Raw genomic sequence first — 21,321 nt, 5'->3', positions numbered from 1 at the left:
CATGTAATTATATAGTTTATTAAGGGGGCAGTAAATTACTCTGTCAGAACTTTACATAAAAGGGAGAGTAGAGTTTGAACATGCATAGGTAAGTTAGTTAATTATAGAGCCTAAGACTTTAATCAATGAATCATCACTTTTTTCTGTCCTTTTCTTTTTTTTTGGAGAGGTCTTTGCTATAGGGTGTGTGCGCTCGCCAGACAGACAGAGACATAGAGACAGAAAGCGAGAAATCACCCCCCAGGGGGGATGGTCACGCCGCAGTCCCTTCTCCTCCATTCTTCTCTCGGGATCTTGGGCACGCACGCACACGCGCCCGGCGTGAGTTTTAAGCTACCGGATCCGGGACACGAACCGCGGTCGACTATGTGGGAGTCCAGCGACATAGCCATTACGCTAACTGCTGGTTCCCTGTCCTTTTCTTTTTATAATGTCATAAAAGTTGCAGCATCTACTATGCCATTAAATGTTGACCATTGGTATCACCTTAAAGCTGTAGTTATACTCTTCTTAGTTTCTTTTGCTACCTCGTATCTTTGTTTTGGAATGAGGTAGTTATGTATTAAATCCTTTCTAAGGCTTTTATCTTAATATACATTTGTTCCAGGAAGATTAAAGTCTATATTAAAAACATGATTTAATTTTTGCTAAATCTTCCATCTTGTTAGTCATTGTGATATTTCATTAAAACCTGTTTTAAAACCTGTTTCATGCGCCCAGTGTGTCTTTCAAGATGCTGGGGCTAGGACTTTGCCATGGTCAGCCAAATGGAATCTTGCTTCTTCTGAACAGTGCCTAACCACTGCGCTATGGGGGCTGGCTCTAGAGAGCTTTTTTTTTTTTTAATTTTAATTTTTTAAGAATTATTTAATTTATTAGTATTATATTTTAATTTGACCAGAGACAGAGAAAGAAAGAAACAGAAAATGAGAAAGTGAGTGGCCAGGTCCAGAACTTGAGCCACAGTCGGCCATGTTGGAGTCTAGCACTTCAACCACCATGTCACCTGCTGGTCCCTCTAGAGAGCTTTTAAAAGAGAGGGTACATGAAGGATCTGAAGTCTCAGGTTCTTTGAGAAAGTTTACTTGATCATTTGGTTCTTGTATTTGATTTAAATATTTGTGTTTTTACAAATCTTTCCTACTTTACAAATCTTTCCTACTTTAACAGCATTTCACTCTGTAATGACTGATTTTCTTTTCTTTCGTTTTTTTTTTAAAATTTTTTAAAAGAGGTTTTTGCTATAGGGCGAGTGCACTCACCAGACAAACAGAGAAAGACAGAGAGACAGAAAGTGAGAAATCACCACCCAGATGTGTGTGGTGGGTTAGCCATGCTGCAATCCCTTCTCCTCCATTCTCCTCTTGGGATCTTAGGCATGCAAACACACGTGCCTAGCATGAGTTTTAAGGGTCTGGGACGCGAACTGTGGTTGACTACATGGGAATCCAGCGACATAGCCATTATGCTCACTGCTGGTCCCATGACTAATTTTCTTGATGAGATTTAAAAATCTTTCTGCTGTATTTTATTTACCCTCCTTATCATTTGCTGATATGCTTCAGAAGATTTTGACTAGTTATTGTATGCTAGAGATGAATTTCCTTTAGGAAATACTGAACTTACAGTATTTAAGTTTTAATCTTTATTTAAAACTTTAATCTTTCTCTCTAAACACGTTTTGGTTTATGATTTTGCTATACCACCTGAAGGGTGGGAAGAGACCAGTTGCCTACAGGGTGATGGGTGAGAGGCCACGCCTTTTCTTTGCCTATCTCAGTGCACCGTTAGAGCGCTCATCTGCACTCATCTTTCAGAAGTGCCCAGCTAACAGTGATTTGCCACTTCTGTTTCTGCTCTTGGGAGGAAAAAACCTAATAGCTTCAGCCAGGCATCTTTTACCTGTTCTGCATATTTATTTAAAAAAGAATGAATGTGAATATTATAACTTTGGTTTCTTTGATTTCCAAATGATAAGGCCTTATACTAGTTTCCTTTGCTTCTCTAAGTAAAACTAATTAAGAAAGTTTTTTTAAGAATTATTTTTTATTTAACTTTATTTATTATTATTATTATTATTATTATTATTATTATTATTATTATTATTACTAGTTTCCAGTTTAAACGGAGAGAGGGAAAATGAGAAAGCAAGCCACCAGGTCCTAGACCCGAACCATGGTCAACCATGTGAGAGTCCAGTGCCTTTAACCACCACCCTACCTGCCAGCCCCTAAGAAAGTTTTAACATTTGGTGATCATTAAATACATTTTAAGGATACAGAAGACAGTTTATTTTCGTCGATATTTCACAATTCTGCAGTTAATGCTATCTCAGTGCAGGGCTTTTATATGCGTCTTGAGGGAAAGGACTTAGAATTACATTCAGAATCGGTAGTCTTTCTAGGAACACTGATCTGCATCCTGCCCTGGATCGTCATGTTTTTCTCTCCCTCTGAAGACTGATGACCTAAAAAGACCTTCCCCTTTGCCTTTAGAAATTCTACTTGATTTTAAATAGATGTTGTATTTTAGAGCAGTTTTACATTGAGAGCAAAATTGAGTGGGAAGACAGATTTCCCATATTCTCCCTGCCCCGACCCATGCACAGCCTCCCTGTGATCAGCACCCCCACCACAGAGGTTTGTTTATTACCACCCGTGCACCTACATTGACACATCATTATCACCCAGAGTCCATGGTTTACATTAGGGTTCACTCTTGCTGTTGTACACTCAGAGGATTTTGACCAATGTGTAATGACATACGCCCATCATTGTAGTATCCTACAGAGTAGATTCACTGCCCTGAAAGTCCTCTGCGGGGTCAGCAGGTGGTGTAGAGGTTAAGGTGCTGGATCCCACATGACTAGCTGCAAGTTTGAGTTCCAGACGCAGCGACTTGAAAATCACACCAGGCATGTGTGTATGCGTCCCCAAAATCCCGAAGGGAGACTGGAGGAGAAGGGATTGCAGCATGGCCATCCCCACGAGGGTTGATTTCTCACTTTGTCTGGGTCTCTTTGACTCTTTCTGTCCTTCTCCAGCAAGCACACGTGCCCTATAGCAAAAAACAAAAACAAAACCAAAAAAACCCTCTGTGCTCCACATATGCATCCCTCCCTTCCCCTATACCTGGCGACTGCTGATCTTTTTACTCCAATAGTGTTCCCTTTTCCAGAATGTCATAGCCTTTTCTGTAGCCTTTTCAGACTGGCTTTCTTCTCCTAGTCTTATGCATCTCAGTTTCCTCTAGGTCTTTCATGGCTCACCAGCTCATTTCCTTTTAGTTTTGGATGATATTCAGTTACCTGGCTATGCCATCTACTTTGTTTTACCTATTATTATTATTTTTTTTAATTTGAGGATAAAGCAGTGTTTTCCTATTTCTGTACCCCTTAAGTATCAGCCATCTATGCAGCTCAGGCTGAATAGCGTCCCAGTTCTGTCACTCTAGTCTGTGGCTGTGCTTCACAGGAGAGCATTCGGGGAGACTGAGGCTGCTGGAAATAGAGTGCGTTTGTCCTCAGACAGGCCAGGTGAACCTCTGCAGCCCCGTTACTAGAGACTCGTGGTTATTATCTCCATCAGGAGGAACAGTGTACTCAAGCACCTGCTGCTTCTAAGCGCTTTTCATTTCAGATCTTTGCATCAATTTAATTTTCTCTAACTTTGTTTTCCCCTGAAATCTGTCACCCTGTGGTCCAGTTGCTTCCAACTTGTTTTTTTCCCAGCCATCAGACCCATGCAGGTATGTGCCTTTGAGTGACGTTCCTATGTTGGCTTTTTAGAACCACAGCGAGGACTCCAGACTTGTCTCTTTTCTTTTCATTCTTCAGTTCAACAAAATAAAATTTGAAGGACTTTTTTCCCCCCAGGAGTAAATGACTGTGTGTAGAAAGTCTCCTATCCATGTAGGTGTTTATCACTGAAAAAGTTCCTTGTCCGTTAGAGTACTTTCTAGCATGCCGTGGCTTATATAAAGGGCTGAAGCAATATGTTTCACCGAAAATATGCTCATTTTAAAGGAATTTTAAGAATATGATTTGCAAAAAGAAATAAATAGTTCACTAAAGGAATCAGAGACTGGAAATATGGGGCAGGAGAAAGGGTGATAGCTGTTATCTCGCCACCATTGGGCAGAAGTGGTGGACAAGGCCCTGAAGCCAGCAGTTAAATAGAGCTTTTGCTTCTGATGGCCTAGTATTGGGGAATTATTTGCCTCTACAGTGACTCCTAGAATGTGACAATCTTAAATGTGAAACTAGGTGGTTTTTTAGAGGCAAGTTAACATTGTGAGACTTGCATCTTACACATGAAAGACAAATAGTCAAGAAAATGTTTGTAAGGCCTTGCTATTTCACAGATGATGAAACTAACTCTAAGAATAATTTCTTGTCAAGTAAATTCTTCCAAAGACGTTTAGTAAATGCCTATAAAATAGTTCCTTGTAACAAGTCTGCTGTCAACATTTCGAGTTTGATTTGATCTGTAGAATGTGATTTGAAGGCTGTTTCTTTTCCCTCTTAGATAATGAGAAGGTTAGACAGCTGCTTCTGGAGGGCGTACCTGTGGAATGTGCGCATAGCTTTATCTGGAACCAAGATATCTGTAAGAGTGTTACAGAGAATAAAATCTCGGATCAGGTAACTAATAGCGTGAGGATTATTGGCGAAGTTATGAATGTCAGATTAACTATATCATTCTAGAGACCATAGATGATTTCATGTTGCATAGATTTCTTAAATTTTCAAATAACCTGTTGCACCTTTACACAGAATACCTACTGTTTTGTTTTACTTTTTTTCATAGGGATAATCTAAGAATAAGGATAACAATCCAAGGCTAAGGATACATACTATGATTTTTTTTTTCCCCTGTTCTTAGGGATAAAATAAGAATGTGCCTTTTGGGGCTGGCAGGTGGCATGGTATGGTGGTTAAGGATGCTAGACTACCACACGGAGTGGTTCAAGTCCTGGACCTGGGGGCTTGCTTTCTCACTTTCCCTCTCTCTCTCACACACTCTGTCCCTCTCTGATCAGATTAAAATAAATAAATAATTCTTTAAAAAAAGAATGCTCCCTAGGAAAAGTTAATACAGAGTCTTTCTTGAAATGATCTTATGACTTAAATGTTCTTCTTTTGTTATTTTTTTCCCTTAAATATTCTCTGTCTTTAATTCACAATGATCAAGCTCCCACAAGGGCCAGGAATTGTTTTAGATGCTGGGATAGATGTCTAGGATATGGTCAAAGAATACAGAGAGCTAAGGAAGTATTCCTTAACACTCTGTCGCTCTTAACCACCATGCCACTTGGTGGCCCCTTAATTCTATTTATTACTGGGGCTGGCAGGTGGTGTGGTAGTTAAGGGCGCTGGACTCCCACATGACCAACTGTGGTTCAAGTTCGGGACCTTATTACTTGCTTTCTCACTCCCCCACCCCTCTCTCTTTCTCTCTTTTTCTCTCTCTCACTCTATCCCTCTCTGGTTAAATTAAAATAAATGAAGATAAGTAAAATAATTTCTTTAAAAAAATTCTATTTTTTATTATTTTCCTTTTTAAAAAGAATTGTTTATTTATTTTACTTTATTTGTTATTATTCGTTTTTATTTTGACCAGAGGAAGAAAAGGAAAGTGACAAAGTAAGTCGCAAGGTCCCAGAGTTGAATCATGGTCTGCCATGTGGGAGTCCAGCACCTTAACTACCATGCCACCTGCTGGTTCCAATTATTATATTTTTCTAATTGTCCATCCTTGAGAAGTTGTCACTTAATTGTTTGTACATTTTTTGCTTCATGACAGCAAATCTTTTTTTTTTTCTTTTTTTTTATTGCCAGAAAGCATGTGCATGCTCATGAGGAGTGAGAGAGAGTGAGAGAGCGAGAGAGAGAGGGAAAGCACCCCTAATGAGCATGGTCACACTGCAGTTCCTTCTCCTCATTTCTCTATCCCATCGGATTTGGAGCAGGGACACACACATACCCCACATGTTTTTCAAGCCTCGAGGGTCAGGATTTGAACACTGTCAGTCATGTGGGAACCTGGCTCCCTGTGCACAGAACACTTAGCCACTGTTCCATGGGTCTGTCCCCATGCCACAAATCTTCATCAGAACAAATGTAGGGACAGATTTTCAAAATATAAGATTAATCTTGATATAAGAAATTAGGAAAATGAATACACCATTTTATAACTGCGAGTCATCTAGTGTATTGTATCCCACATTTAGCAAATTTAAGATAATTTGTTATCTTTGGCCAAAGCACTTATACAGGTGTAGAAGGAAATCTTTGGGGATGGGAGGAGTACTTTGTGCTTGTAGTAGCTCACATTTAATTATTTTTTTCTTGCTTTTTAAAAGGGCATTTATTTTTCTGAGGCAGCTTAGAGGGAAACTCAGTAGACTCTCCCAGAAGGCTAGGGTTGTTTGTCTTGAATTATTTTCTTCCACTTTAGGATTTAAACCGGATGAGAAGTGAATTGCTGGTTCCTGGCTCCCAGCTTGTTTTAGGTCCTCGGGAATCCAAGATACCTATACTTTTGATTCAGCAGCCAGGAAAAGTGACTGGTGACGACCAGCTGGGCTGGGGAAGTGGCTGGGATGTCCTGCTTCCAAAGGGCTGGGGCATGGCTTTCTGGATTCCATTTGTAAGTTGTTTTTTGATTCTGACTAATAGTTGTAGTATTTCCAATAGAATCCTAATAAATATTAAGTGTCAAAAATGTCCCCCATGTTATGCATAACTTAGAAATTGAGTTTTCTTGGGACCAGCAGTTGGCATAATGGCTGTGTTGCTGGACTCCCATGTGGTCAACCACGGTTCGAGTCCCAGATCCAATGGCTTAAACTCACGCCGGGTGCATGTGCGTGTGTACCTGTGCCCAAGATCCCGAAGGGAGAATGGAGGAGAAGGGACTGCGACATGGCCATCCCCAGTGGGGGGTGATTTCTTGCTTTCTGTCTCTCTGTCTGTCTCTGTCTTTCTGGTGAGCGCATGCGCCCTATAGCAAAAACCGCTTCAAAAAAAAGAAAAAAAAAAGAGAAATTGAGTTTTCTTATCCAAAATGCCTGGGAGCCAGAATTGTTTTGGATTTCAGATTTTTTTGGATTTTGGAATATTTACATATTCATAATGCATTATCTTGGGGATAGGACCCAGTCGAAACACACCATTCATTTGTGTTTTATATACACCTAGTGCAAATGGCCTGAAGATAATTTTTTTTCTGATTGCCAGAGGACACTTGCACTTGCCAGACAGAGACAAAGAATGAGAGAGAGACAGGGAGAAAGCACCCCTACCCAGTGGGGCATGGTCATGCTGCAGTCCCTTCTCCATTTCTCCACCCCATTGGGAGTTTGGGTGTGCATGCACATGTACCCTGAGTGTTTTTAAAGCACTGGGGCCAGGCCTCGACCTGGGTCAGTGATGTGGGATCTGGCTCCCTTAATCATAGGCTACAGGGCTGGCTCTGAAGATACTTTATATGGTATTTTGGTTTTGCAGTGTTTTGACTACAGCCTGTCACATGAGCTTAGATGTGGAACTTTCTACTTAATGGCATTTTAGCCCTTAAAAAGATTCCGATTTTGGAGCTTTTCAGATTTGGAATTTTCAGGTTATGGATGCTCAGTATTTGGGGAGCCTGTATATTTCTGCCTTTGGAGCTATAATCCTAGGTAAAAGATACTTCATACACACAGTTCCTGGAGCCAAAGTCTCAGAAATTAAGATCTGTGCTGACAGGTTGTAAATTTTCTAGACTGTTTAAAGAAGATCAGTTTTTTGACTAGTAGTGGCAATGAAATGTTTGTTTTTAAAATAACTGTAACCATATACTCTTTATTTATCAAATTCAGCTAAAAGTTTTATTAAAATCTAATGTTTTCTTTTTTCCGATTAGTTTTTTTTTTTATTTTAGGTTTTTGCCATAGGGCACATGCACTCACTGGAGAGAGACAGAGAGAGGGAAAGCGAGAAATCTTCCCGAGGGGGATGATCATGCCACAGTCCCTTCTCCTCCATTCTCCTTTCAGAATTTTGGGCACATACACACCCGTGCCTAGTCTGATTTTCAAGCTGCCATGTCTGGGACTCAGACCATGGATTGGCATGTGGAAGTCCAGCACTTTAACCACCATGCTATCTGCTGACCCCTCTGATTAGTTTAAATAATACTTTTTGATGTTAGGAGAGCCTAAAAGGTGTCAGACTTTTAGATTCATACATGTAATGAATTTTTAGCCATTATGCCTTGGGCAGGGGACATTTACTTAATCTGTTAGGACTAGTAATCTTTTCTTTTAAAGACTGATTTGTGGGACCACCATATAGCATTATGGTTTTGTTGCTGGACTCCCACATGGTCAACCATGATTCGAGTCCTGGACCCGGCCACTTATAACTCATGCTGGGTGCATGTGGGTGAGTGCCCAAAATCCTGAGAGACAATGAAGGAGAAGGATTGCGGTGTGGCCATCCCCCTGGGGGTGATTTCTCACTGTTTCTTTGCCTCTCTGGTGAGCATGTGCACCCTATAGCAAAAATCTCTCTCTCTCTCTCTCACAAAAAAAGAGAGAATTATTTGTTTGTTTTTATTTATTATTATTGTTTTTTCAGTTTGCTATAGGGTATATGCATTCACCAAAGAAAGAGAGAGAAAAAGAGAGAGAAAGCGAGAAAACAAGCTGCCATGTCCAGGACTCTAACCACGGTTGGCCATGTGGGAGTTCAGGGCCTTAACCACTGTACCACTTGACCATCCTAGGAGTAGTAACATTTTAAAATAATTCTACTTAATATTTTTTTTAAGAGAGATTTTTGCTATAGGGCACGTGTGCTTGCTAGAGAGTCAGAGAGAGACAGAAAGTGAGAAATCACCACCCGGGGCAACAGCTACACCATAATCTCTTCTCCTCCATTCTCTTCTTGGGATCTTGGGCACGCATGCACACGTGTTCAGCCTGAGTTTTAAGTCGCTGGGTCTGGGACTTGAACCACGATCTACTACTAGGGAGTCCAGTGACATAACCATTACAGTATCTGCTGGTCCCTCCTCATAATATTATGAGATGTTTTAAGCATACCAAAAAGAATAAATACGGATATCATGAATGCCCACATATACTCCACCTACTGTCCAGCCTAAGAACTAGCACAGTACTCATCCATTGGAAGTACCCTATGTGTACTCATTCCCGTCTCATTTCCCTCTCCCCTTCTAAGATATTTGAAGTTCTGGGCTAGCGGCTGACAGCTTGAGAAATCACAGTGGGTGCATGTGGGTGTGCCCAGGATCCTGAGGGAGATTGGAGAATAAGGGGTTCCGGTGTGGCCATCCCCTCTGGGGGTGGTGATTACTCACTTGCCCACTCTGTGTTTCTCCTGTGAGTGCATGTGTCCTGTGGCAGAAACCTCGAAAAAAGAGCAAAGGAAATAATCACTATTCTGATTCTGGTAATTGTTACTATCATGCATATTTTTATAGCTTTCATATGTTTGTATCCCACAATAAAATAACTCTCTGAAATGTTTTTAAATGGTGTACCTCACTGTATATGTGTTTTTGCAATTTATCTCCACTTGGCATTGAGATTTTTCCATTTTGGTTGATGAAGCCTGATTTCGTTCATTTTTACTATGGTAAAATAATTTCCCATTTTCCCCATACATACTATGAAGCAATTTGACTTCACTTGGCAAATTGACTGTGCATTTCTGACATTTTTTAGATCTATCGAGGGGCAAGAGTTGGAGGATTAAAAGAGGCTGCGGTCCATTTTCAGTATAAAAGGTCACCTACCGTCCCAGGTGATTTCCCAGACTGCCCAGCGGGGATGCTCTTCGCTGAAGAGCAAGCTAAGGATCTTCTTGAAAAGTACAAAAGGTAAGACAGGCTTCTCCAGTTAGAGAAGAGAAGTGCCAGCGATATTTGGGATGGCGCCATAATGCCTACTTTGTGAGGGGACTTCAGAAAGCTTATGTAAAATGTAATTAACATATGAGTTTACTTTGGTGCAGAAGTTTTTGAAATTCATGCATAGTTTTTTTTTTTTTTTTTTGGAGAGATTTTCACTGTAGGGCGCGTGCGCTCGCCAGACAGACAGAGAGAGACATAGAGACAGAAAGCGAGAAATCACCCCCCAGGGGGGATGGTCACGCCGTAATCCCTTCTCCTCCATTCTCCTCTCGGGATCTTGGGCACGCACGCACACGCGCCCGGTGTGAGTTTTAAGCCACTGGGTCCGGGACGTGAACCGCGGTTGACTACGTGGGAGTCCAGCGACATAGCCGTTACGCTAACTGCTGGTTCCCTAGTTTTGTTTGTTTTTTTAGTGAAAGAGGGCACATGTGTGCACATGAAAGAGTGAGATAGAGAGAAGAGGGAGGGAAGAGAGAGAAATCTCCCCTCATGGGGCTTGTCCTTGCCTCAGCCCTTTCTTTCTTTATTTTGCCATCCCATCAGGATCTTGGGCTCATGTGCATGTGTGTGGCGTGGTTTTCAACTGCTAGGGCTGGGACGGACTGTGGTTGGCTAGGTAGGATCCAGCCCCTCTGCCGTGATTCGTTCCTGTGCTGTGGCTACAGCCTGTGAGCTGTTGCAGTTTAGATTTGTTACAAGGTATGTGTCCTTGCCAAAGAGGTGTGGGAGCAGTGAGAAGTACCCCCAGGAGAAGTGGCCATGCTACAATTCCTTCTCCTCTGTCCTCTCAGATTTTGGCACATGTGCCTGGCATGTTTTTCAAGCTACTGGACTTGAACCACACTATTGGCCCTATGGATCCAGCTGCCTAAATACCATGTCACCTGCTGGCCCCATAGTTTTTAAATAACGTACATTTTTAATGAATTTTTTGAAGACCCCTCGTAGAATGTGGGGTTTTCACAGATTTTTCTTGAGTTCAGCATTACTAAAAAGTAATTAAAAATGTAATGGTTAAGTCAGCAGATTGTTTTTGTATCTCATCTGGCTTTTATAGATTCATCTAGGTTACAGACTTTTCTCTTCTTGACTGTGTTGCTAAATACAGTACACCTCAACTGTGGATATGAATTTTTAGATACTTGTAAATATATTCCCCCTGCCACCCCTACACACACCCAAATGGAGATCGTGTTTTTTGTTAGATTTCCACTGCCACCCCCTATACACACCCAAATGGAGATCGTGTTTTTTGTTAACTGATTATGGAAGTAATACATATAAAATTTTAATGAAATGATGCAAATATTACTATATTAAAATACTTTGCAAACTGGTATAGCCCTGCCATAGAGAGACTGTTTATATTTTAGCATTTGTCCTGCTACACGTTTTTCCTTTCTTTTTTCATTAGAGGTGTTGCCAGTGAGGGGCTTCGTTTCCTTTTTGTTGTGAAGTACATCCTCCCCAGAGTTTCCTTCCACGTCTCAGTACGTGGGTGCACAGACGCGCTCGCTCATTTGCTGGAGCAGCTGCAGTGCCGGGCCAGTGCCGGATGCACAGGAGGCCTCACGAACTTCTGTGTGGTCTGATGGGTGACTCATTCATCACTGAATGTTGTCGTTCCTCGACTGCGAGTCCCATGAGGGCATAACTGTATTTTCCTGTTCCCTGCTGCAACCGCAGAGGCAGGCAAAGTGCCTGGCTTTCACACCCCTTGTCAGGTGATAGGTGATGAGTGAGCAAACGAGTGAGGGCATGAATGGTGATCTAGTCCCGCCTTGTGACCTTACCAGCTCTTCGAGGCTAGCAGTCACATGTTGCTGGCATCCTGTGCCTCCTGTATGTAACCGAAGGTCTTCTATGTGCTTCGTTAATCTTAGGTGACAATAATACGGATTTCTCACTGTTTGTAGACTTTTGCATGCAGATTTTCCATAGATACTAATTAATTTTTAAGAAAAGGATTTTGCTACAAAGACTTTTGAAACTCACAACTTTCATTTACCAATACGTTATAGGTTGTTTTCTCACACCACTAAATATGACTCTGAACCAAATGTTGGCACACTTTTTGGTAGAGGGCCAGATGATAAATACTCTTGGCGTGGTGGAGCCTTTGGATTCCATGGCATCTACTCAGTTCTGCCGTTGCGGTGCAGGAGCAGCCTCAGAGAATGCAAAGCAGCAAGTGCAGCTGCCTCCTAATCCCGTTTTATTTATGGGCGCTCAGATGGGGATCGCATATACTTTTTTTTTAATGATTTATTTAATTTTATTCATTCGTTTATATTTTAATTTGACCAGACACACACACACACACACACACACACACACACACACAGAGAGAGAGAGAGAGAGAGAGAGAGAGAGAGAGAGGGAGAGAGAAGGTGAGAAAGCAAGCCACCAGGTCCAGGACTTGAACCGTGGTCAGCCTTGTGGGAGCATCCAGCACCTTAACCACCACCCCACCTGCTGGTCCCGGATCTCATATACTTTGCATGTGTCATAAAATCCTCTTTTCCCCCTAACCACTGAAAATGTAAAATCCACCTTAACGTATGGGTTGTACAGAAGGAGAGAAGTAGGCCAGGTGCGAGCTCTCGGTCCAAATGTAACTCCGGATGGTGACACAGGATTCTGGTGTGGGTGTCCTACAGTCGTCAGTGGCCTTGTGGGTTGTTCCTGAATTGTCGCTGTGTGCTTCTGCGAACACGTTCCTGTGTATGTGGGGGCATCTTCAAAAAGTTCATGAAAAAATTGCATGGAAAAAATGCATTATTTCAATTTTTTTGTTTTTGTTTTTGGTACAATAAAGAACTCGCGTTTCAATTCCGTTTTCCATAAACTTCTCAAAGTCCCCTCATCTTTTTGTCTGATTTATTCACTGAGTTTTCACATTGATGGTTTAAAGCCTGCTGTCTGTCAGCTCCCATTCCATTATAGGCACCAAGGTTGCAGCAGGGACAAGGCAGAGTCGGTCCCTGTCTTCACGCAGCTTGTGTTCTCAGTGGGCACGTTTCTAGGCCAGTGTGTGTATGCGTGGCAGGGTGGGGAGGGCAGTGGGAGGTGGTGGGGGAGCACCAGGAGGGAGGAGGGACGCTAAAATGCAAGCCTAACGCCTTTGAGCAGGATGGGAGCCAGTGCACACATGGGAGGAGTGGCGCCTGATAGGATTGGGTCCGGTTTTTCCATTTTCATGGTCTGAAGACTGACTCTGAAATCCCAGTGCAGTTAGGCAGGCTAGGCTCTGCACCGGGAGACTAGGTAGCACCTTCCTCGTGGTTTCTGTCTTCGTGAGAAATCAGTGAGGTCATCAGCTGAGAGTACAAAGGGGGAGAGCTGTTGGGAATCTGAAGAGAGAGGAATTGATGGAGACAGTTTTCAGGGAGAGCAGGTCGGATTCACTGAGGCAATATGAGAGCTTAGTAAGAAATGCAGGAGAGGGTCCCCTTGAGTGTTGCATCTGTTATATAAAGTAAGGCATTTAGGACTGTCGTGTGTTCTTTCCCAGCTGTGTTCTGCCAGTCAGGTGCTGGCGGGGGTCACTGGGGAGTCCTGCAACCAGGATGGGCTTTTCCAGGTGGAGGGAGTTGAAAGGAAGTGTAGGGAGGACTGCGTAGGAACCGTGGGAGAGTGCTGATGAGCAGCCAGGAGATGGCATTTGTAAATAGGAGGGTCTGGTGGCTGAGGAATGGTTGCCAGGGAGGGTAAGTGGGCTGGAACTGTAGGAGGCCTGGATCTGAGCCACACACTTGCACTGAGATCTGAAGGTGGACAGGGTGTTGGCAATGACCAAACTTAAGGTATAACCAGGAGAGTGGGGGCTTGAGGTGAGGTGAAGTGAGAGATGGTAAATGGGCCAGGATATTCAAAAGATGGTTTATGTAGATACTGAAGCCAGTAGGAATGAGGACAAGAGTTGGGGGGTAAAGGGGAGGACAGTGCTGCAGGGAACAGGGACACTGCAGGGATCGTGTTCCTGGAAGGTTGAGAGAGAGGACCTGGTCATCGAGGGAGAGCCAGTGTCTTAGCAGTGGTGTGTGCTCGAGGGTGGAGGCTTGAAGGAGGTGGGAGGCTGGACCCGTCTGCCCACCAAGGGCTGGAGGGGCTTCAGGGCGGAAAGCACAGCTCTTAGGCTAAATCTCCACGAGCAAGGTTATGATTTATAGAAAGACGTGCATTTCCAGGCCTTTAGTGTACTGATTGAGGTTAGCTTTCCATGAAGTTATGAGGCCACCTGCCAGTATTTCCCCTCACTCTCACCAACACAAGCTGTGACCAGTCTTTTTTTCTTTTCTTTTTTTTTTTTTTTTGAGAGAGGTTTTTATTATAGGGCGTGTGCACTCACCAGACAGAGACAGACAGAGAGATAGAAAGTGAGAAATCACCCCCAGGGGGGATGGCAATGCCTCAATCCCTTCTCCTCCATCCTCCTCTCGGGATCTTGGGCACGCACGCACACGTACCCAGTGTGAGTTTAAGCCACTGGGTCTGGGACTCGAACCACAGTTGACTATGTGGGAGTCCAGCGATATAGCCATTATGCTAACTGCTGGTCCCTGACCAGTCTTTTTTTAAAATCATCACCAGAGGGGCACATGTGCTCACCAGAGAAAAGGAAGGTAGGGAGGAAGCACCCCTACCTTGGCCATGGAGCATGATCACGACACAATTCCTTCTCCATTTCTCTATCTTGTTGGGATTTGGGGCATGTACACGCATATGCCTAGCATGTTTTTCAAACTTCCAGGGCAGGGATTTGAACTGTGCAGTCACCTCTGTGGGACCCTGCTCCCTTAACCATTAGGCCACAGGGCCCACCCTTTATAATTTACTTACCTTGAACGAGGAATTGCTTCCACATCTATAGATTTTCCTTCATTCCTTCCTTTCTTTTTTTAAAGGTTTTTATTCCATAGGGTGTGTATGCTAGCTGAAGAGGAGAGGGACAGAGACAATGAGAGGGAAAGTGAGAAATCACCCTCCCCCCCAGGGGAATGGCCACACTGCAATCCCTTCTCCTCCTGGGATTTTGGGCATACACGCACGCACATGTGCCCGGTGTGAGTTTCAAGCCTCCAGGTCCAGGACTTGAACTGTGGTCAGCCATGTGGGAGTCCAGCACCTTAACCATCATGCCACCAACTAGCCCTTAATATTTTTAAGCTTCAGAAGAGTATAATTTTCAAGTCATACTTTTTTGTACCATTTATTCCACATGGATCTATAAAATCCAAAGAGGTTGTAAGAGTCTGCGTTCTGCTGCCCCAGGTCGCAGTTCTATATATGTGGTGTTTTCTAGTCAGAGGATTGACTTGACATCCATGGCCCAGCTGTGGTGGCATAGCAGCAGCAAGGTAGTGTTCTCTGCAGTGTGAGAAGCTATATAGAAGGGGCAGCAGGTGGCATGGTGGTTGGGGCACCGGATTCCCACATGGCTGACTGCAGTTCGAGTCCCAGACCTGGCAGCTTGCTTTCTCACTTTCCCTCTCTCTTTGTCTCTCTCTGGTGAGCTCATGTGACTTATAGCAAATTAAATGATAATAATAATAGATAAAATAATAATAATAATATAAAGACTACATTTTAAAAAGGAGAGAGAGCTATAGCCATGTAGAAGACTGGGCCAATCTCGGTCCACTTGTACTTGCTATGCACATGTGCCCTGATCCTGGCTGTTTGGAAGGTGGGTGGGGATCATGGCGTGAGACTCTGTTATTGGTTCTTGTCCCCTTCTCTCTCTGTTTCTCTCGTGAATAAAAGGAAGAAAGAGACTTAAAGAAATAGGTACACAGTTATCTCTGGATTTTGGAAGGTCGCTGGGTAAGGCTAGTACTCTGGGAGTGGGTTTTGTCAGTTGCCTCAGTGAGGAGGCCAACACACATCTGGTTTGACCCCAGGAGTGTAGGCTCAGGGTGAACCCCCTGTGAAGCCCACTGCTTTATTTCTATTAAAGGTCCTAGGACACAGCACGTAGTAAGAAGTAAGTGAGGGAAGGAAGGATGGGCCCCAGGATCGACCACTGAGGACGCGGTCTTGGAGAGTCCTCCGAGCCCAGTGATCAACGGCCTTGCTGATCCCCCAGGTCAGGGCCTGGTTTTCACTCACTCACGTATTTCTCAAAGGTCCTACCTCATTTACATGTCGTTGGAAAAGCCAGTTGGTATCACTCACAGGAGGGCAGTTGGGAGATGTGAGTATTGCAGATGGGGATGCTCCGTGCCTTCGCAGTTCCCTCCCAGGAACCGGTCCTGTGGTTACACTTGTGTGTGTGCACATTCAAGGCCGTTCGTTGCAGCATTGCTTGTGAGAGCAAAGCTTGAAAATAACCAAAATCTCCTTCCATAGAGGACTGGCCAAATATCTTAGCGTGTTTTCCTATGGTGGGAGAAAATACATAGAGCTTTATGAAAGAACGAGGGAGCTTTTGATGTGCTGATATAAAACAAAACATCTTAGAGATGTTTTGTTAAGTGAAAAAAAAGTGAAATTAAGCAAAAGAACCGTATCTTGTATGCTAGATACTGTTTGTATGAAAATGAGAAAAAGGAAATCTGCTTGTATGTATGTAGAATTTCTCTGGAAGGATGAAAGAAATTAACAATGATACAGTCTTTGTGGAGGGCTGGGAGTCAAGAGTGAGCGAGAACCTTCCCTGCAGCCTCGAACTTAGAACCTTGTAAATGTTACAGGAACGTCATTGCACAACTCTGGGGTACCACTTACTCGGAGTTCCCTGGGCTGTTTAGTGACCACGTGGGGCTTCATTGTAGATGCATCCTCTATGGTCTTTAGACCAAAGAAAGCAGAAAGAAGGTTGGCTTACGGAGCTGGTTGTTATTCTCTATCATACATTTCTTAGAAAGGTTGTATTTTTTGGTTTTGCTTTGTACCTCAAATATATGTGTGGCATATATATTTTAATCAGTAGAGTACATGAAACAGAAAGAAGTAAACTCCACAGAGCTTGACACTCTGTGATCCCTTTTCTCCAGCACACCAGGACCCTGGGCACCAGTGTGTTTTCAGACTGACTGGGCTGGGGACTCACACTGCAGTCAGCATGTGGCTTCCAGCTCTGCAGTCCAGCACCTTCCCAACTATGCCACAGAGGCTAAGCTGTTTTTAAAATGGAGAAAGGTGGGGACCAGCAGATGGCCTAATGGTTATGTTGCTGGACTCCCACAGTTAACTGTGGTTCGAGTCTTGAACCCGGCAGCTTAAAACTCATGCCAGGCGCATATGCATGTGTGCTCAAAATCCCAAGAGGAGAATGGAGGAGAAGGGATTGCAGTGTGGCCATCCCCCGGGGGAGTGATTTCTGTTTCTGTCTCTCAGTCTCTCCAGTGAGTGTACTCACCCTATAGCAAAAATCTCTCTTAAAAAAAAAAGAGAGAAAGATACATTGTAGTAGCTACAGTTATTTTAATTGTCCAATCCTAAAGTGTTCAAAGTTGGCTTTCTTCTTTGTTTTTCATTAGACGCCCTCCTGCCAAACGTCCCAACTATGTTAAGCTTGGCACGCTGGCTCCTTTTTGCTATCCCTGGGAGCAGTTAACTCAAGACTGGGAGTCAAGAGGCCAGGCCCGAGATGAATGTTCTGTAGTTTCTTTACCAAATGGTGAGGAGAGTGACTTAAGAGGGTACGAGGTGCCTTGTACTCCCACGCCTGGAAGAACACAGCGTCCATCTGATAAAGTGGGTACATCCATCCATGGCCTCAGGCAGCTAGAAGAGGTAATGGACACCGAGTGTCAAGAGCAGGCAGGGACCAAGAGGACAGTGGACCAGGGTGCTGGTGAGGGTCACGCTGCTGCCACTGGTCGTCACCTCTGTGTTCTGAGGTAAGTGTTGGTTTCCAGATGCGTTTTGGATTGATTAATATTGAATGCACTAGGGGATGTATAAGTTGTCACTTGATGTGAATTTATGGACTTTCTGGAAGGGAAAGCCTGTCCTTTGATATTTCATACTAACTAATAAAATGATTGAAAATATCGTTATCAATAGACCTAAAACCAAGGCAGTTTTTTCCTTCAGTCTATTGCATTAAGCCTTACAGAGCGGCACCCTCGCGAGTGTGATCTGCGGTGAAGAGGCTCTGTGTACTCCGAGCAGCCATTCTTTGCTCTAACTCACAGGATTAGATTTCTTCTAGTTCCTACTGGAGTCTGTGAGTCTGTGGTGATTAGCACCGCAGTCATCGAGGCCGCTGAATACTCTTCTCTCAGTATTGCTGAAGGCTGAAGGTGGTTGTGCTTACCAGCTACCCTAGTGTCTGTGCTGATTCTCAAAAAATACTCACCCTCTTGTTTCATTTTTCTGTACAGAAACCTCACTATTTCACGTCCTTCTTTCTGACTTTAGATATCGTTGTCCCGTCAAGTGTCTTTTCTTTCAAAGTATCAGCTCCTGTTTACTCTCATCCTCTCACTGTGATGACAACCCTAGATTCTATCCTTATTTCTCTCTGCCTTCAACTGCTTAAACCGTTAGTCCTTCTGTTTTAGGGAGGTAGACACTTACAAAGAAAAATACCATTGCTGAAAAGTGCTAATTGCCATAGGACACACGTGCTTGCAAGAGACAGAGAGGGAGAAAGCACCCTTTATTGGGCTGTGGTCATGCTGCAGTTTCTTCTCCATTTTTCATCCTGTCAGGATTTTGGGCACACATACACATGTGCCTGGTGTGTTTTTCAAGCTTCCAAGGACTGGAATTGGAATTGCGGTCAACCATGTGGGATCCAGCTCCCTTAGCCACCAGGTTGTGGGGCCAGCCCAGTGTGTATTTTTAATCTCTAGAATAATATAGCTTTGATACTTTACCACATATAATATTTTAAAAAAATCAAACTAACTCTAGCAATGCCTAATCTTCTAATTGCATATTTTTTCCTTAAACAAAATATCCTCAAATACGTATCTCTGACCTCATGTAGGAGTAGGACAGTACTGAAGCAGCTGTCAGCCTGGTGCAGGCCCGGTTCTGAGGACAGTCAGGGAGTGCGGCGAGCTCCCGGCAGAGTCCCGCAGGACTTGACCAGAGAGGCCTGCCTGTCCATCCTGGCCCACTTCCCCAGGGCCCTGGTGTGGGTCAGCCTGTCCCTGCTCAGGAAGGGCAGCCCCGAGCCACACTCCATGATCTGTGTCCCAGCCGAAGAGGACTTACTCCAGCTCCGTCAGGATCGCCACTACCCTGGGCCCCAGGAATCCAAACACAGCGACCCTTTCAAGAACAAGATCCTGAAAGAGAAGGAGAAGAAGAAAATGGAGAAGAGGCAGCACCGAGGATGCGAGGCTTCTGAGGGTCTGGCAGAGGGTCCTTCTGGCGGGCGAGAAACTCTGACACGGGGGTTATGGGCAGGCCCACTCCCACAGGTCACCTCACACTGCTCCAGAGTGCTGCTGGGCTTCGTCACTCAGGGAGATTTTTCCATGGCTGTCGGCTCTGGCGAGGGCCTGGGCTTCATTAGTTTGACAGGCTTGCTGGATGTGCTGTCCCACCAGCCGGCGGCCCAGCGGGGGCTCGTGTTACTGAGGCCGCCGGCCTCTCTGCAGTACCGATTCGCCAGAATTGCTATTGAGGTGTGAATACGAGTTTATGTCCCCCCAGGTCACAGACGATCACTGTGTTTGCCAAGTCTGACCATTGGAGAGTCTTGCTTTCTTTGTCTTTTGTTTCAAAATACCATGCAAGATTCTTTGGAAACAAGAACAAACACGATGACTTGTGCAAAGGATGAAATATTGCCGTCATTCCAGTAGTCTCGTTGGTTTCTATCTTCCCTTGTCCTTGCTGTAATACTTTAAAATGATTTGGCATGGATAGACAAAAGCTTTTGTATTACGATCACTTGGCCTGTGTAAGTGTTGCTGAAAATAATTACAAGCTCCACGCTTTATTGTCCTCTTTTCTTGTTACGATAAAAGGGCTGTCAGGTCTAATTTGAAAAACATCTTGGTCGTCTGATAAGCAACAATGATGTTTAATAATTTACTTACCACAGAAGAGCAAAGACTGACACGTGGGCCCCAGGATGGGTCACGTTCGATTCTGTACTGTAATAAACAATGCTGAATGCCTTACGCCATAAAAAAATCATGGACAACTTACTGCGGCCTTTTCCAGTCACACTCAGCTTACGGCCAGCATGGTAGGCTGGAATTAGAATGGAGGTCCGTGACTTGGTGACCTCTTATTGACTCGCACAAGATACTAGGAATTACTTATTTTAAGTAAAAATATTAGTATTTTTTGTTTCTGCAAAGAATTTCTCAAAGCCATAGAAGAGAATTTCTCATAATATGTTTTGTGAAACGTGTTACCTAAAAGGGGGGATCAAAGGCCAAGTTGATACAGGAGACTCTGCAGAGTTAAGCATTTCTTTCTTAAAGGGCTTCTGGAACCTTCCATGTGATACTGTGCATTGTGGCTCTCCAGGACGTAGATAAGCGTGTGCAGTGTTTTCTGTCTTGTTGATCCTCAAACTCCCTTTACGAGGATGACTTCGTAAGATCAGTGTTCTCAGGAACACACTTCGGGCAGTGCGGCCGTGCAGTGCAGTGGCTACCTCTGTGAGAAATGACTCCAACTCAAACTGCTCTTCCACACTCCTGCAGTCACACTGTCCCCCCACGGGGGGGTGGGGGAGCAAAGGTCTCGTCCTCTCCCATAGGAAGGTGGGACCACCATTGCTGCTTTGTTCTGTGCAGGAACTTGGCCCGTCGCGTTTAGTTGCCCGAATGTCTCACACATACCTTCGATCACTTCCCTGCCGTGCATTTCTAGCTGAGTGTGAGTGGGATTTCTTTGTCTTTTAATTTAAATGTGTGTTTGGGCGTATTTCATGGAAGTGTGTTGGGTTTTATAGACGAGTTTGGGATGATGAATTGGGGAAAGATACAGCATCTACCGCGGTGGTCAGAAAGTACCTGGAGCCGATGAACGTCTGATGCTTTTGTCTCTCACTATGCATCTCTCTGTGTCCGACCTAAATGAAGCTGAAAAGTAGAGTAACTCGATGTTGTCTATAGACAGAATAAACAAAAATGTCACCGGGTGTGAGTTATTTTTAATTTGTTTTAGATTTTGGCCACAAAATATGTATGATTGCCAGAGAGAGGGACAGAAAGATACAGGGGAAGTGATAAGTCATCCCCAAGGGGCGGTGGCCATACTACAGCCCCTTCTCCTGTCGGAATGTTGGGCATGCACGCACATACACCTGGCATAGTTTTCAAGCCTGTGGGTGGAGATTTGAACCACAGAGTTGGCCATGTGGGGGTCTAGTGTCTTAACAACCATGCCACATGCTAGCCCTAGTTGGGAATTTTTTTTTTTTTTTGATAGAAGTTTTTGCCTTAGGTGTGTGCGCTTGCCAGAGAGAGAG

General features: G+C 43.9%; 1 protein-coding gene across 1 annotated transcript in view; it reads left to right on the top strand.

The window, feature by feature from the left end:
* The window catches only part of POP1 (POP1 ribonuclease P/MRP subunit), a 47,058-nt gene extending 26,067 nt beyond the window's left edge, over positions 1-20,991 (top strand). The window contains exons 12-16 of the mRNA XM_006159717.3: positions 4,527-4,642; positions 6,459-6,650; positions 9,736-9,890; positions 17,411-17,773; positions 18,871-20,991. Of these exons, the coding sequence (XP_006159779.2) occupies positions 4,527-4,642; positions 6,459-6,650; positions 9,736-9,890; positions 17,411-17,773; positions 18,871-19,522 (1,478 nt within the window). The 3' untranslated portion in view covers positions 19,523-20,991. The remainder of the gene's footprint in view (positions 1-4,526; positions 4,643-6,458; positions 6,651-9,735; positions 9,891-17,410; positions 17,774-18,870) is intronic.
* Positions 20,992-21,321: the final 330 nt, after the last annotated feature.

Source organism: Tupaia chinensis, unplaced genomic scaffold (genome assembly GCF_000334495.1).
Source record: "Tupaia chinensis unplaced genomic scaffold, TupChi_1.0 Scaffold000646_1, whole genome shotgun sequence".
NCBI classification, from domain to species: Eukaryota; Metazoa; Chordata; class Mammalia; order Scandentia; family Tupaiidae; genus Tupaia; species Tupaia belangeri.
The sequence above is the reverse complement of the archived record's forward strand: the minus strand, read 5'-3'. Positions and strand labels throughout refer to the sequence as shown.